At 43.1% G+C, this 17,022-nt stretch overlaps 1 protein-coding gene across 3 annotated transcripts in view; it reads left to right on the plus strand.

The window, feature by feature from the left end:
• GRIP2 (glutamate receptor interacting protein 2) overlaps window positions 1–17,022 on the plus strand; it is a 508,408-nt gene that overhangs the window by 338,690 nt on the left and 152,696 nt on the right. For all 3 annotated transcript variants that reach the window (XM_086939256.1, XM_086939257.1, XM_086939258.1), the window contains exons 3-6: window positions 3,192–3,327; window positions 3,799–3,944; window positions 11,231–11,317; window positions 11,997–12,072. In XM_086939256.1, the coding sequence (XP_086795382.1) occupies window positions 3,192–3,327; window positions 3,799–3,944; window positions 11,231–11,317; window positions 11,997–12,072 (445 nt within the window). The remainder of the gene's footprint in view (window positions 1–3,191; window positions 3,328–3,798; window positions 3,945–11,230; window positions 11,318–11,996; window positions 12,073–17,022) is intronic.

The following is a 17,022-nucleotide window of genomic DNA, read 5'->3' on the forward strand; positions in this document are numbered from 1 at the left end:
CTTTCATTATGGTGCATTCAGTAAACAGTCTGGCATAGAGCGGTTCTGGTACATAACCTACCGGCTACTATGAGTTAGAAAACTGGGTAGATGATGCCAGCAGTACCTAAATGATGGTCTTATATGCTGCTGGAAGAGGGTAAGCTGGCAAGATGGCGAGGCAGAGTATTTACTTTAAAATCAAAAGTAAGTTGCTATGGTCTTCTACATTCCCTCCCAATGTTCTTACCGGTCAGACAGGCACCAACTAAGGAAAGAATACTGAAGAAACACAAACCATCGAAAGGGGCAAGACTGGGGATATGGCATGTATAATACACCATTTGGGATGCTTTCTTCCAGTTGAGGTTATACTCTATGGCCTTTGAGTGTGGGCAAACACAAGGAGATGATGGACCGAGCACTGAAACTTTTCAGACACCCCCAGTCACAGATCTGGGTTGAATCTATCATTGCTTTTTTAGCTCACTTCGCCACCCCCAGTTCAGACACTCCTAAATGCAGATCAGTCTTGACCCTGTGCCTCATGAGAACAGTCCAGCCCGAGCTGCCAAGCCAGGTCTTCCCTGCAGCGGAAACAAGCATCCTGGGACCGGTTTCAGGTTTACAGCCCTACCAGCCAGGATAGCTTGAATCCAGTGGCAAAGTGAGCAAGAGACCCACGTCTGAGCATACCCTGCCACTTAAGAGCGAACAAAGCAAACACCAGGAGATGATGGACGGAGCGCTGAAACTTTTCGAGTGTGGGCAACCATGCTAGACCAATGGTCATGTGAAATATGGCCTGTTAACATTTAGTTGGCCTCTTAGAATTTGCCTAGGGCATTGCAGTTCAAAATTCAGTCAATGCCTGACATATCATCCAAAAGGGACTGGACATCCAGATACTGGGATTTGTTAAGGTAGCACCACTCTTCTTCTGTGTCTCGTCTCCCCCCACCATCTCCCCAATCCTAGAATTGCCAGAGAATACATCTGTGTTTAAGGAAAGAGTAAATGGCTGAATGGCTAACTATGTTTCCACACTGTCTCAGCGTTGTCTAAAAAAAGGTAAGCTTTTCCTCCGGATTGCCCACTTAGACCTTCAGGGGGAGCATTCAAGTACCTGGGCATATATATTACTACGGATGCAGCGGAATTCTTCGACAAAAACTTGCAACCGCATTTGGACCGTCTCAAAAGGGATGTGTGTCACTGGGAAACCCTTCCGCTGACCTTGCTAGGAAAGGCGGCATTATTCAAAATGATGGCATTTCCCCAATTTTTATATGCACTGGAAAACGCGCCTTTTTCGGTAACCCCAAAATACTTTAAGGCTATTGAGGCACAGGTCTCCGGCCTCCTGTGGGGCAATAAGCCAGCACGCATAGCGCAGTCCAAGTTAATGCGAGGTTGGTACGATGGAGGGATTGCACTTCCAAACATACAATTTAATTATTGGTCTGCGCAACTGAAGGTAATTAATCAATGGCTGCACGCTCCGCAGGATGACCCGGCATTCCAGGCAGATAGGGCACTCCTAGGCACAAGAGGTATGTTATCGCCTCTCTATGATAGAAAACTAACATTGACACTGTTCGGTCCTCTTAGACACACACTGGTCCTTTGGTATACTGCTCAAGCCAAGCTCGGCTGGCGTGGGGTCCTGACCCAACTTACCCCCTTGTGGGATACAAAACGTCTAGGTAAGCTCCATAATACCAGGGGTTTCGAAAAATGGGATGACCTGGGCATCTTCACGGTGGGAGACCTTTGGCACAATGGTGAAATAGTACAGTTTGAAAGTCTCCAACAGGACTATGAACTGGCGCGTGGGGAGCAATTTTGCTATGTGCAAATCCGGCACACGTACCTGATGTCAGCGCTGCCCCCTGGTACAGAGGTCCCGGAAGCTTCCCCCCTGGAAGATAAACTGCTCACAGAATATATACAGAAGAAAGCCACTTCCCTCACCTACTGTAAATTGATAAATAATATGCTGGACCCGACAGGTTCACTGCGTGATAAATGGTCCCACGACGTGGGAGACCTTGATGATTCTGAGTAGCAGGAGGCACTGGCCTCTCCGCGGGAAGTGGGCATACCTTCTAGACTTCGGCTTGTGCAGCTAAAAATATTGCATCGCACATACTACACTAGACGCACTCTGCATAAGATTGGCAGAGCACTGCACCCATTTTGTCTGCAAGGTTGCGGAGAGTAAGGCACATTTTTCCATACTATACGGGATTGCCCTAGGATAATGGCGTATTGGAGACAGGTGATGAGGACGATCTCACAGATAGAAGGGGTTCCCTAGTACCGGAACAGAGACGATGCTTATTAAACGTATGGGAACCAAATGATTTTAATCGTCTGGCTCAGGGCTGGACTACGCTGAGTATTATGACTGCTAAGCGGAACATTCCCCAGAAATGCGGTGTGCTGGAGGCGCCTACCCTGACCCCATCGGGGAGAGTTATGGATACTATCATGATTGCCGAGAAATCAGTATTTATTAATCGGGGATGCCCCAAAAAGTGGAGTAAAATCTGGGGAAAGTGGAATAAATTTAGAGATGACATTTGCGATCCCCCGCCAGACCAAGAAGATGAAGATTCTGATGTGGATTAAAAGGGTGGGGGAGCGGGGTTCATGGTGGGGCAATGAACACAATGATGTACTAATGCAATGTACTGTGCTTGTGATTTTAACCGCGCCTGTGTGTGCTGCAGAACAAAATGTTTTCAAAATTGATATGTACCACGCCTGTCTACTTGAGGTTTCTATCGCTCAAAATAAAAAAAAAATTAAAAAAAAAAAGGTAAGCTTAAGCCACTCAGCCCTTCACAGAAGAGGCAAAGGTTTTGCTGCTGTCAATGTCTCTTGTCTCTGTTTTAAAAAACCTCATCAGCTTTGCAAATAGCCAAGCAGGAGAACCTCTTTCAATTCTTCTAAGACTCATTGTGAAATGGCACCATCCTAAAGGGATGGTATTAAAAAAAAATGAATGAACTAATGATGACAATTTCTTTGGCTCACATTACCCTAGAAAAAGGTCTCATGGCACCAGTTAATGTATTGTAGTGAAGGCCTTAACTGTGATTAATGGTCTTCACCTCCAGTATAAGGCCAAACTAAAAGTGAGGGTACATCGTGAGGAGTAATAACTTTTTAAAGGTATGCTCTTCATGTTTGTTTTTTGTTTGCAGAGGAGTTTCGTGGTGTTACTATTGTGGAGCTGATTAAGAAGGAAGGCAGTACCCTTGGGTTAACCATTTCCGGTGGGACGGACAAAGATGGCAAGCCAAGAGTCTCCAACCTGAGGCCCGGGGGGCTGGCGGCAAGGTGAGGATTGTTGTACCAAGAGGTGGAGGAAAATTAAGCATGCTTGTGGCGAACAGCAAGTATAAGCAATTCATATGGACAGTGAGATTGCCACAGTGCAAAGTAACTTTTTGAGACCTGGCAAAACCCATGACTAGTGAGCTCTTAGGGTTTCAAAGCTTTTGCCAATTGCTAATAAAAATTACTTTACCAATTTGTATTGACTTTGAAGGCACATATACTGACTTTTTTTGCAACTCCACAAATTCTAAATAAAGACACTTAAAAGTCCATTAATGTGCGATTCTTTCCAATGTAAATTTGTCTTCAGTAAATTCAGAATTCAGTAGGTGGTTCGTTGCCTACTATATGCTTTTAGGTAATCTGTAGTGGCCGGTCTGTAGACAATATGTGGTTGTGAGTCACAAGCCATCAGCCCTTCCCATTGTTTGTTTATGGATTATTTTGTAAGTTAATACATTTGTTTTTCAGAAGTGACCAATTAAACATCGGCGACTACATTAAGTCGGTGAATGGCATCAACCTGACCAAGCTTCGACATGATGAGATTATCAGCCTCCTAAAGAACGTGGGCGAGCGGGTGGTCCTGGAGGTGGAGTATGAGCTCCCACCAGCAGGTGAATTTTTTCTGGATATTCCTTTTGTGTGTTTTTTTGTCCTCATAGAAGTGTATTTAAGGTGCCTAGGTTATCCTGTCCTATTGGCTATATTTAAGTATTATTCAATTACTCTGTGCTATTATTTTTGGATTTGTAAGGAAATTTGTGTGGATGAGACTAAAGAAATTAATTACACCGACTTTAGGGTACATCAGGTTTTTTTTGCAGGCGGATGCTTTTTGGTTACATTCCTGTGTTGATTTCATACTTCAGTGTTAGGCCTCTGCTAGTTTAGCTTGTGTTGGATTCTCTATGGTGTCAGTTGGTATCTCTATTCCATTTGTTTAAATGCAGGTGCTCAAGCACCATCTTCCTTGACTGACAGACAGGAGAACCCTTCCTCACTCTGGTTACCCTCCCATGGTCATGCTTTTCAAGAGCAGCAGACTATGTGCACTTCTCCTCATTGTGACATCTCACTTATATGCACAATTTGCATTGTGTCATTTGTGGGATTATTAAAATTGTCCAAATGGATCCAGAATGATCTGAAACTACTCAAGTTTGAGGTTTTGGCATGCTATAGTATGTTGAGAACTGACATTTGCAGGCCACTGTCTTTGGTGACTAAAACTGATTATCAGTTTGCAAGTATTTGATATTGCCCTTCGTATGCCTGCTCATTTGCATTACCGATGAGCACTGAATTAGTTATTCTCTCGGGTGATGGGCTCCTAAGCCGGTGTAACTATGCACTCTTCGCGACCAATGTAGAGAAGTTGTGCAGGGCCCCCCCAAAAAACACATGTGGCGTCTCTTCAACGCTGGGTTGACTCGGATGAGAACTCCTTGTACCACGATCCCTGTTTTTTTGTTTTTTTTGTTAACTCAATCGGTTGGATGCACTCTGTCTGCTCATTGCTTTAGAGATTGCACCTAGCCCACTGAGAAGTCTGGCCTGTCCTAGCAAGAAGCAAGGCGACCATGACCAGCACGGGTGACCTGATTGAAACGCACAGTGGAAGCAACTGGCAGTGTTGTCATAAATGTTGTCATTTCAGATGTCATCAATGATTTTCTTAATGATGTGATAGAACATGCCATGAGTGACGTAATATGTGAGGTCATAAGCATGCTAGGGCATACGCTATAGTATGTTGAGTTAACTATAACTGGTAAATTTCAGGCATTTTTAGAGTTCAAAATGTTTGGATTTTTCAGTGAATTATAGTTTTTTTTAAATTGTTTTTTTAAGTAAATACATTTTTCATTACCATACCTATTTTTAGCTTTTGTCTCTATGCAGCATGGGACAGACAACCAACCCCCTGTGGGCGTCCAATTACATGCTGTGCCTAAAGCCCCTCGGGTGGCCAACACCTGATTGCTGGCCATCCACCCCTTGTCAAGTTCTAAATTGGTGTCCACATTTCTCTTCGTTTTACGGCCAACCAATCACAGCCCTCTGTTCCACTGAACCGATCTCAGTCCCACGGATACAGCCAATTAGCATGCTTAATTTACTGTTTAGAACCTCAATAGTACTAGGGCACTAGATATCTGTATGTTTTTTAAGCTTAATTTCTCTAAAACAGCTAAACCGATTCACACCAAGTAACAGCCATTTGTACGTTCTGTGTAAAGATTGATCTTTCTGACAAATTTGCTGCAATTTAATTCGGCCATTTTGGCTGTAGTGTTGTCTAAACTTTGTTGTTACTTTTTTAATAATGTTTTCATTGTTGCTCTTGACATGCGTCTCCAAAAAGAAACATTTAAGTGGGATGAAAAAACTAGGGGGGGGGGGGCTCTCAAAGGGGCGTGGTCGATATAATTAAGGGTGTGGCTTAAAAGCTAAAAATCTGTGCATAGCACAGTGTGCCTGCCGTCTGGTATGTTGCTGCTTCTGTCATTGCATCAAGATACATAATAATACAAGTAATATTAAACCTAACACAAGCCAGGATTATTGGCTTTATCAGTGGTTAGTTCCATAAGATAATTCCACAACAACTATGGCTTTGTTGTGTACAATATTGAAAATGCCTCCGTTCTTGTGGGAGAGATTGTGGCAGAGCTGCTAACTTTGGAGTTTATGAAACAGGTTCGAGACTCTGCGTCGGCTCAATATCCTGTGATTCAAAAAAATGAATCTGTCCTTGTGTAATGTAACGGGTGCTCATGTAAAGCGCTCCAATAGTAATACCTTAAAAAAACGTTCTGAAATGGTGAGACGGAAGGGACTATAAGGAGTTTCTTTGAAGTTCCATCAAAAGCAGTGAAGGGCGGTACTGCTGCAGAGATAAGATTTTTTTTGTTAACCCAGAAGGCGAGGGCAACAATGGAGAGCCCGATATGGATCCTTCCCAGCACCTGTATTTTACAGCTGCTGGTGTTGAGTACCGGCAGGACCTGGCCCACTTAAACCCCTCCCTGTAGCAGTCTTGACTTTCTGTGATACCCATTTCAGAAACATTGTTTGCTAGTTAATTGCAGATGTTTGGTTGTTGCAAAGTACAAATTGACTCTCGTCCAACTGGAGGCCGCGAATCTTAAACCGTCCTCGAAGTTGATACTAAATGACAGAACAAGCTTTTTCTTGGAAAGGCCGGCTATACTCGCCACATGCCTTCAATGTGAAATATAATGTTGCCTCCAACAAGCACACCCTTGTGGAAGAGGTGTGGCGCAGCGGCCAGGGCGACTGACACTGGAATCTGGGGCTCACGGTTCGATCCCCGGCACTGGCAGCAGGTCAGCCCAACACCATGTGACTCTGGGCAATAGCTTGCTTAATCTTCCCGACGGCCCCCAGCGCCGGGACACCACTTCGGAGGTAGCTGTGCGCTTTACAAATACTGGTATTTCATTTCATTTGTACGCAAAGAGCCATTGTGCATAAAGAAAAAAGTGCCAGTTTAGCAAAAGGATGCCGTAGAAATGTCTACTGTTAAGTTGTCATGGTTTGCACAGGAAAGGATCAGTTGGTTCAAACATTGGGACAGCTTTGCACTCTTCGTTAAATTCTGCAGTAAATCACAAGACATGAAGACGGGATGCAAGGTGTACCGCCACCCAAAGAACACCAAGTATCACCATGATCACAGATTGGGGGAGGGGGAGAACTGCGTAAGGATAGCATTCAAGGAATGGTTGGGCAAGGGAATGGATTGGTTTTGGCATCAAAGGCGATAATGTTGGTGAAGGTACAGCATATCATTTCTGTGGGCGAAATAGGAGAGTGCACCAGATGTGACCTATGGGAGGGTAATAAGCTGAAGCACCAGAGTCCACTACTGGAGGTGGACCAAGAAGAGTGTACACTAGTGGCGGCTGGTAGGATCGGATAGAGGAAAAGGAAGTTATGAATACTACCACTGTTAGAGACCCTGAATGAATACACCGGGTATCACTCCGGGAGGTAGGTGTAGGCACAGGCAGATTAAGGGCACTCAAGTAACTGCTGGACTGGGTCAGAGGGGAAGAGTGCCTTGAGTCTGTTGGACAAAAAGAAGGGGACGCTGGAGGGAGGGCTGGGCTAGAGGAAGAGTGTGGTGGGGGGAGTGCAGAGCTGCAGGAATCAGTGTGACATTGTGCCACTACTCCAGCATAAAGATTGGGCTCCAATTATGATAGTGGGTAGATTGACTTTCTCTAAACTCTCTGTACAGTCATCCACTAGTTTCAAGAGTCCCTTATTGCAGCGCAGTTGCTTGCATGGAACTCTGGGATTCAAGGTCACCCCTTATCCATTGTATCCTTTCTTATACATTTTGGATGACATTTTTCATGAGGTTTTTTTCAATGTGACAGGCTTAGTGACATACAAGCAAAAGCTGGATACCATTTGGAACCAACGGCGGTGAAGTGTAGGTTATGTCGCAATACTGCAAGCCGTACCGAGGCGCTGCACCACCAACTTCTCTGCATCAACAATGTAAAAGGCTTGCTTTACAGGGCAGAGACATTTTCATGGAAGTGTAATGCACAAAGAAGCTCTGGGATCACATCCTTCAGCTTGGAGCATGGCTCGGCAAACCAGAGGTTCCTCATGATAGATGGAAGGGAAGGGGCAGAGACAAGTAAGAATCTATGTAGACGCATTAGAACCATAGTGTGGTCATACTGAACAATGTCCTTACAGTATGACCATGTGGAGTTATCCAGGTGCTTGTGGCTGACATTGGCCTTGATTTAAAGTCAATGTAACTTGGTAGAAGCAACTGAGACTTATCCCAATAACTGTGTTTTTAGGGTCCTAGATGGACGCTATTTGCTTGTTCAAGTTGGAGTTAATTCGCTATGGTGTGATGCAAAAGGCTATAAACAAAATTAATAATCCTCACTCATAAAATTTGTTAAAAAAAAAAAGTGACAGACAGACTTGACATTGAAGAGAGGAGACCATTTCATTGTCACAGGGGATAAAGTGCACCAGGTGAGTTAAACATATCACCCATGAGTGCTGCCTTCCTTTTAAGGAGAATGATTTCAGTTTTTAGAGGCGTTGCGTTGCCGCCAACTATAATACATCCCTGTTTCAGTATTTGAAACACAAGTGTTGTAGTTATGACAGTGGGTGTTAGTGTTGAGTTTTAGAATTTGAAGCAAAAGTCAGATCTATTAGTCTGAAAACTCTCACTTAATTTTTATTGTGGGAATTATGAAATGCTGCTATCCTCAAAGCATGAAGAGATCCATTTCAGAAGACAGAAAATTGTTAAACCGCATCACACTGGAGGCTCCTCTGATTGACACCATTTTTTAAAGAATTTGTGGTGATCATTGTTGCCTTTAGATAAATCGGGACCATGCACTCCTTCAGCCGCGGGATACTTGATAAGAATTTTGGATGGCTCAGCAGCCCAAAGACTCTTCAGCTGGGCTTGGGTAGATATAAGGTCCGAGCGAGCAGATCCTTTTCAGAATGATTGAAGGTTCTTCATCTGGCATAAGGTGACGCAATGCATTGGAAAGAGGATTATTCTATCCAACACCCTGATGCTTTCTCACGTTGTGCGCACTTCACCAGTAAATAACTTGGTGGTTGGAATTCACCTGTGAGGCGACGAACACAGGGTGTTAAATAAGGCTCAACTGTGAAATACGTCCCTATAGGTGATCTGGTTGAATTTTGACATGCCAGCAAATCCGCTTATAAAATGTACATCTGATACATGTATGTAGGTTTTTAAAATCATTGTGATCACAGGGAACATCTATTTCCTCCATGTAGTGTTGAACTGCGGCAGGCTTTCTTTTGAATTCTTAGGTCAGTGCACCGTGAGAGTGGTTCTTATTTGTACACAATGTTGGCGTGAGGTCCTCTGGCTTGCCTAACAAAAAGAGGGGAAGGTTGCCTCTGGTGATGCCTTACTTTATGTTGAAGCTGGTATTGGTAGGTTATGTAGAAGCAGTGTTTGCAGTCACTTTTCTGCAACCCCTTCTGCTATGCACTTTGTGTGGGAACATATTTCATATTCGTGCAGTGTGAAGGTGTGTACCATAATGTGTATACTTATATGGCCCTCTGCAACTCTTAGCACAACGTATAACTTAGGCATGCAAATGAGAGAAGCGGCTGTGTGCCTTATGTGAGTGACGCCCAGGTATTAGGCTTGTCCTCTCTAGCTGTAAGTGCAAAATAACTCTGCTGAGCTCCACAAGCAGCGGAGTGATTTAGATAAATGCAGTTCTCTGTGATTTTCAGTGACTGGTGCTTGTCCGCACTGTGCAATACTCTCGAACAGCACCATGCACAGAGCAAGTGGGTGCGGCTTCCTCTATGCCACTCACGTAGATTTTTACTCGAGAAGCAGCTTTCTCAATGTGGACGTTTCTCGTCGCGAGCATATGCGGCCACTCGCAATGAGAAATCTGACCGCCTGCATTGAGATTTCTCGCCGGGAGATTAATATCCACGCTTGTGCTCGCCAACTTGATGTTTATGAATGTGAGCGAGGATAAAAGCTCTGCTCCATTAAGTGGAGCGGATGTTTTTTGGAACTCTCTGAGCTCCGTGTAACATGGAGTGTGGAAAACTCTGCATACTCCGTGAGCGGAGAGGAGTTCACCGCCCGTACAACAAGGTGTGGAGGGTCCCAGGAGCTCCCAAGAGGTCCCCCCATATGATAAAAGCGCACCTGTTCATGTCCTCTCAGAAAGCAGACCAGGCTGTGCCTGCAGTGAAACCTGGACCTAGTAAACATGCTGGAGAGCAATAATCAGGTACACAGTCCCAGACTTTGCTGGGCACAGTGGCGCTAACAAGGCACTGCCCCCAGATGCTTATTCTGGTTCCAGACTTTTCAAATAGAACCGATGCACGATCTGCTCAGCATAGAATAAATATTAAAGATTTTGACGTACATTTTTTGGTTAAAAAAAGTAAATATAAGATATAGTATTTCGAATGAATAGCTTCAGAAAATGACATGTCGCCTAATTGCACACTTAATATGTAGCTTTTGCCCTTAACGACTTGGTGCAGAGTAATGAGCACTCTATCTGACCCAGATGGCCCAAAAATCAATGGAAGTCAATCCGAAGAATGCATTTGTAAATTGAAAGAGAATTTGATAGTGGCTAGAGGCCACTCGACCTAAGGAGTCTGGCCACTCCCTACCGACTTCCACACACGGTTCCGGTACAGGACTAGCTCATCTTCCTAGCTTACCAAGCCTGGGTCCTAGATAGAGGTCTGAAATATGTCCGTACACATTGTTTTCTTCTGGGTGTGATAGATGGCACTGCACTTAAACCACTTAATGATGCTTATTTTATTCACGTTGCTAGGGTCATGTAATCTGATGTTCCACATAGGCAGAAACATGTCCATTAGGACAAAGTCCCACCAGCACATCTCCATAACTCTTCACTGCAAGACAAATTGTGATGCTCATTAAGACCACATATTTTATTGCTTGAAACCGATGAACCTATTAAGCTTTGAAATATTTAGAAATATTACTTCTCAATTGCTCACAATGGCGAACTGGTCCAGTGTTTTTGTTCTGCAATTCATGATTTTTTTTATTCTGTACTCCTACAACAATATATCAAGTGTATGTAATAGGCTTGCTAGTGTAATGTTTGGTAGTTTTTTCATGGTGCATGCAATGCTAAGGAAAACATATGAAGAATTAACTTGCATCTAATCTCTTAAAGCTTTAAAATTTAATTTACTGTTTTTTTCTTGCTTTTTTTTGCGTTTCTTCCAAAACTGAACATTCTTCTGCTTTAGCTCACACAACTTCTTTGAGATTTGTTTTTAATTCTATAAATGTTTTTTTTTCTCCATGCAGCTCCAGAAAGCACGCTGGCTATTATTCCAAAAACCATTGAAATATCGCTGTACAAAGAAGGGAACAGTTTTGGCTTTGTAATGAGAGGTCGGTCACAAATGCAAGTTGATTTTGTAATCTCAGACTCCCTTGAAACTACTCAGACGAGTCACTCAAACTTTGCTTATAAGTTATACACAAACATGTTTAAATGCTTAAATTATAATCTGCTTTATCACAATCCTCCACCTAGGGTTTAGCTAGATTCCGAATTTGCGGAAACAATTGGGCACATTCCATCTTTTCACACTTGCCATAACTGCAACTTTTTCAATATTTTTTTATCCAAATTTAGTTCCGCCAAATATTTTCCCATTTTTGGAGTAGAAACGCCACCCCACCGGTGTTTTCCTTCTACTGCTTGAAAACAAGCCACAAATGGTGGAGCTTCAAGTTCATTCGCCTGCAAAATCTTGTGGATTTTTTTTTCTATTGGTGCTTTTAAAACTTTGCTCAAAAGCTTTCAGATTTGTAGAAGAGAAGACTCATTGGTACATGAAGAGTTTTTTAGATGTCTTGACATGTAGCATGTGTAATGTTAGTATTGAACGTGTTGTCCACTAATGGTGAATTCTAATCATGTTAATTAAGGGTCAAGTAATTCTCAACCCTGCAGTGTTCCATAATGCAGCTTTAATAAATGTATTTTCCCCGATAAACAGAAGGTGGAGGTGGTGGGTAGAGCCACCTGCCATTGAAAATGTTTACCTTTTTGGTTGTCTTCCAGGTGGAGCCCACGATGACTGGCACAAATCCAGACCATTGGTGGTTACCTACGTCAGACCAGGTGGTCCAGCAGACAGGTAATTTGGGAACTAAAAACGTCTTTAATGCCGCGCTATTAATTAGAGTACACACAGCATAACCTGCAGGTCGCATATACGCAATAGAATCAAAATAGAAAGCCACTCAAAGAGCATATTTTTCATTCAATTTCAAAAGATTGGCCCTTCTTTCGGATTCCGCTTCTGGGTTATTGTAGGAAAACGTAGCAGAAATCAGAACACATGTTGCTGTGTTGCCACCTTGATCCATGATATGTCCAGTAATACATGATTCACAAAGGCCAGCTGTTACAGATGGAAATGTGCTTCCCTAATATGAATTAGGGGTGGGCAATTAATTCCGAAAAAAAGGGTCAATTTCCAGGTTGTTTTTGTCAATCCCACTCCTGTGAGTTGAGCCTTGTAGTCTACCATATTGTGGATTACAGATTCTTTCAGGAGTTTTAAGTGGGGAGATGGTCTTTTTTTCAAATAAACAAAAGAGGTATTCTCAAGTGTCTTACAAAGGTGTTGCCTTTCACCAGGCATTGTGAAGTCTTATTCGTGATCATGCAGGTTGTTGGTAATTTGTCCTTGTGAAAGGCCAACACTCAAGGCGCTTGATGGTAAATCATATATTACAAATAGGCTAGTTAGTTTGCTGTTTTTGTGAATTTGCCAATGGTTTCTTCAGTGGTGGTGTAAATGTAGGTTTAGTACCAAAAAGACCCACCCTTATGGAATTTAGGAGTTGAGCAACTCTGTGATGTCTGGATCAAATGCATTTAATGATTTTAAAAAAAAAAGAAATTTAAAATGATTTTTAAACCCTAATCGGCTTGATTACATATACAAAATGGAAGCTTTAAATCTTCCTGCAACTTAATTAGCTGAATGATGTAATTGGTTTGGAGTTTAGCTGAGAAGTGGGAATTGCATGTGGATCAAAGGTAGGTAGGGCAAAAGGTCAGTCTGCCTCGATGTCAACCCGATTGTTCAATATCGGGATTTTAAAAACTAGGCAGTCTATCGAAGAGTATGATTGAACCAGTTTTGTTTCACAATCTTGAAATTGGGCTATGAGTTATTTGAGTTGGGCCCTTTAGTAACAATACTTAATGATTTTAAATTCCCCTCGGGGTGGTGGCTCTACCTGCTATTCCTTTCACAGCTTCTGATATCTGGTGGTCCTCTTTACCACCCTAGAATGCAATTATATAATCTAAGATGTTCTTGACCCAATGTCAACAGTTCGCTCATCGAACCAATTGACTGGCAAAGAGTACAATAGCAATATGTTGCAGAAAATTTGGGAAATCACGACCTGGATCTAGGTTGGAACCCCAAATTCAATAAATTAGTTAATTTTCAATCTTTAAAACAAGTTTCAAACCGGGATTCTGAGTAGTAGGATACTATAAAATAGCACACCAGCAGTGTTCACCGCAAACAAAAAAATGTCAATCCATTAAATATAAAATAAAAAATCTGAGTAGTTCACTTGTACTACCTTTCCTAAATGGATATCCGTCCCTTAAAGGTATTTTACATTTAAATAAAAAAGATCCTTGATTAACTGCAGAGTTTTTATCAAATCATATCTGAACCGATTTGGCAGGATCTTAGTTAGTTATACACTTTGGGGAAAAAAATGAAGTAGAAATTGTCTGCGTCGTTTTTCTTTTTTCTTTATTATTATTATTTTTTTTACATAACTGGTCATTTTTTTAAAGAAAATATTTCAAGTCTAATAGTCAGCAAGCAAACTCTGCCATCAGTCTTAACTTTTAACATGACCTGTGTTAAGGTTTAAGAGCTCTGCATCTATTTACATCTACTATGGAGGTACAGAGTGCCTCGAAGCATCCCATCTCTGTAAGATGTCCTCCTCCCAGTAGCAGGAATATAAACACTTGTCAGACTCCTATCTCCTGGATTTAAACATTGAAAATTCCAGAGGGGTTCCTAGAGGATGCTAAAAGCTTCTCTTGTTTTGGTATGATTAAACACTCATATGCAGTGAACTGGGATGCAGTTCTGCTAGTCAGTAGGTCTTTATTCATTTGTAGACATGTTGGGCAGAATACAAGTCTGCATGCTTTCAGTAACTCTTAAGGCAAGAATGGTGTGATTCCAAAAGCCAGTGTAATATTTGGTATTTTACAACACACATGCGTAGCAGCATGTGGAGTCGCCCACAAAGGCTAGTTTGCAGTGGAAATATGGGATGGATAGTTGAATTTGCCTCCATTATGTCCATCAGTGTAAAAAGGTTGTGATGCAGTGCTTAATTTGTAGCATAACGAGTGTCGGTGCCCATAGCTCTGGTGAAAAGACAGCAGCCGCTGCAATTAAATGTCCCCATGCAGAGCACTAAGACTGGGGAAGTCTTGAATCCAACTCAGGCCTCTTTATTCCACTGCCAGACACTCCCTGCCCCTGTATCTCATTCTTGCAGGTTCCTGCTTTCTCACCCGTTGACAGTTTTTCAGTCTTCTATTTCTCCTAATTTCCAGTTTGTGCGTTTTCCCTCTCTTGCTATCGGGGAATGTCTGATAACAAAAAGTGAGTGCTGGTGGGGCCGACCGGTCCAAAAAATTACTGCTGTGGGCCCCATCGGCTCCCACCTGCTTAAATAAAGCACTGGTGGAAAGTTGGCAAGCCTGCAGAGCATGCACAAAATCAAAAATCGCCATTTACTATAACCATGACCATCTAGTGATCATCTAGAAGTAAACAATATTTTGTTTTGGTTGGTCACTTTGAGGGGACGTAGAGGAGTTTGTCCTACACAAGTCTATCGTTGGACCTAAGCACCAACTTTTCTCTTCCTTTAACCCCTTTGCAGCCGGGGTCAGGGCCGCGGGGGGAGGGCAGCGCACGACGGTGCTCATGACGAGTCTAGCTCGTCATGCTGCCCAGTGGAACTGGGCTCATGACGAGCTGGACTCGTCATGACTCCGCCCACTCCAATTGAACGCCCGCATGGGCGTGACATTCGCCGTGCGGGGGAGTGGTGCGGCCGTTATGACGAGTCCAGCTCTTCATGAGCCCAGCTCCACTGGGCAGCATGACGAGCGGGACTCGTCATAAGCATGGATGGGGTTAATGATGGAAATAGCCTTTCTGATTCTTAACAAATCTCTATGATCTAGGTGTTCATAGTAATTATTTGACAAAAAATGGATCTTGCGCAATAGTGCATTCGCTGTTAAGAGTACACAGGTTCACTCTACAAGTTTTGGAAGATCTCTTTGTGGCCTTAAGGGGCTAATGTACCATACCTGTTGAGTGATTCTTTGGTTGGTCAGATAGACTATGGCGCTACTTACAATGTGCATGATATTTCTAGAATAAAATGTTCCAAAGAACATCCTCACCCTCAGTAGATGTCTGGATCCTTCAAAATAAAAGGGCATTTGAGAAATGGTACATGGTAGTGCTTAAATAGAAGTGTTGGAACATATTGTCCATTTGAGTAGTGGTATGCATAAGTGCCAGAGTTATGCTCTCTTTTGGTGCTACACTTTGGTGTGTTGTGATGCAAAAAGGAGTGAAAGAAGTATACACGCCTATAGGATGCTTTTGTTTGGACGTACCAGTCGTGGCTTGCACTAAACGAGGGTGGGGGGGTGGGGGCGGGGGGAGTGGTTTAAAAAAATAAAAAGCACTTACCTTATAAGGCTGCCTAATCTCCTCCATCCATGTCTGCTTGGTCCGGCTGGAATAGTAAAGCACAAACCGGTTCACCTAGGCCAGTGGCATCACGAAACTTGAGGGGGCCCCTCTGCAAATTACATGGAGGGGCCCCCTTCTGGACTCACTAAGGAGCTCTCAGGCCCGCATACTGTGATGAGGGGCCCTCTCGAGCTCGGGCCCTGTGCTGCGGGGGCCTTTGTTACGCCACTACCCTAAGCCAATAACAATACTGCTATGCAGCATTGTGATTGGTCTGAGCGCTGTAGTATGCTGCTCAGGCAGTGGGATCCTGTGTATGATCCCCCCCACTAGGCTGTGCATTACAGCCTGGTGGGGAATATGCAAAGTGTGCATGGCGGTTGGGCCGTCCAAACTGTGATACGCCCCTAAGTGCACATATTTCCTCCTCCCCTGCTGGCAGCCAAGCTCTGCCCGCCCCAAAACCTTCTTCTGTGCGAAAAAATAAAATAACATTGTGTTCTTTTATTTTTCCTTCTTTGCACTGCTAAAAGGAGTGGGGCGACGCTACTCTGCCTCAGCAGAGGAGCCGCCATACAGTGGAAGAATGCTGGGTAGCCTTTCTGGAAAGTGTTTTTAATGGTATACAAGGATGGTAGAAGCTCCTCATGTTTTCTGCACACAAGTAGCTTTGTTAACCTCTAAACGGGACTAAGGAGAATAAGCTAGCTGTGCATGTGATTACTAGTAGATTCTTTACGTTATTTGTTTCAGTTTTGGTTGGCTAAGTTCCTTGGTCATTCCACCTTTCTGTTAAGGGCAAGAAGTACTGATTGTGGATCTGAAAGAAAGGAGTCTTCTAGGAATTTGGAGATCTGCATGAACTGTAGATCAATTTTCCTAAGAATAGGCCATTTGAGATTGGCCTATATTCGATAGCTGGGTAGGTCTGCTGGTTCTTTAGTATTGATGAACCGTCTAATTTAGCAATTCTTCTGGTCTGAGGTGAAGGTGCCTGATGATGGGGTGGTGTTGATGATAGTCATTGCTGGACTTGTGACAACCATTGAGGGTAGGCCGCTTGTTGGTTAGTAATGGGCAGGGGTCTGATGGGGATGCTGTTGGTCTTCCAAACAATATCCGTTGATAGAATGTGGAAACCATAAGGTGACTAAAGGCACCAGTTCTTGTCAGTTGGTGTAATTTTTTTTATATTTGTTTTTCCTTGTAATTGTTTCAGCATTAATGCTTTGGAGTTGCAGAAAGTTTGAGACAGTTAAATTATTGGGAAAGTGCAGTCCAGGTTTCAGAAATTAGTGAGAAGCCTTGGAA

This window comes from Lissotriton vulgaris, chromosome 9 (genome assembly GCF_964263255.1).
Source record: "Lissotriton vulgaris chromosome 9, aLisVul1.2, whole genome shotgun sequence".
Lineage (NCBI taxonomy): Eukaryota > Metazoa > Chordata > Amphibia > Caudata > Salamandridae > Lissotriton > Lissotriton vulgaris.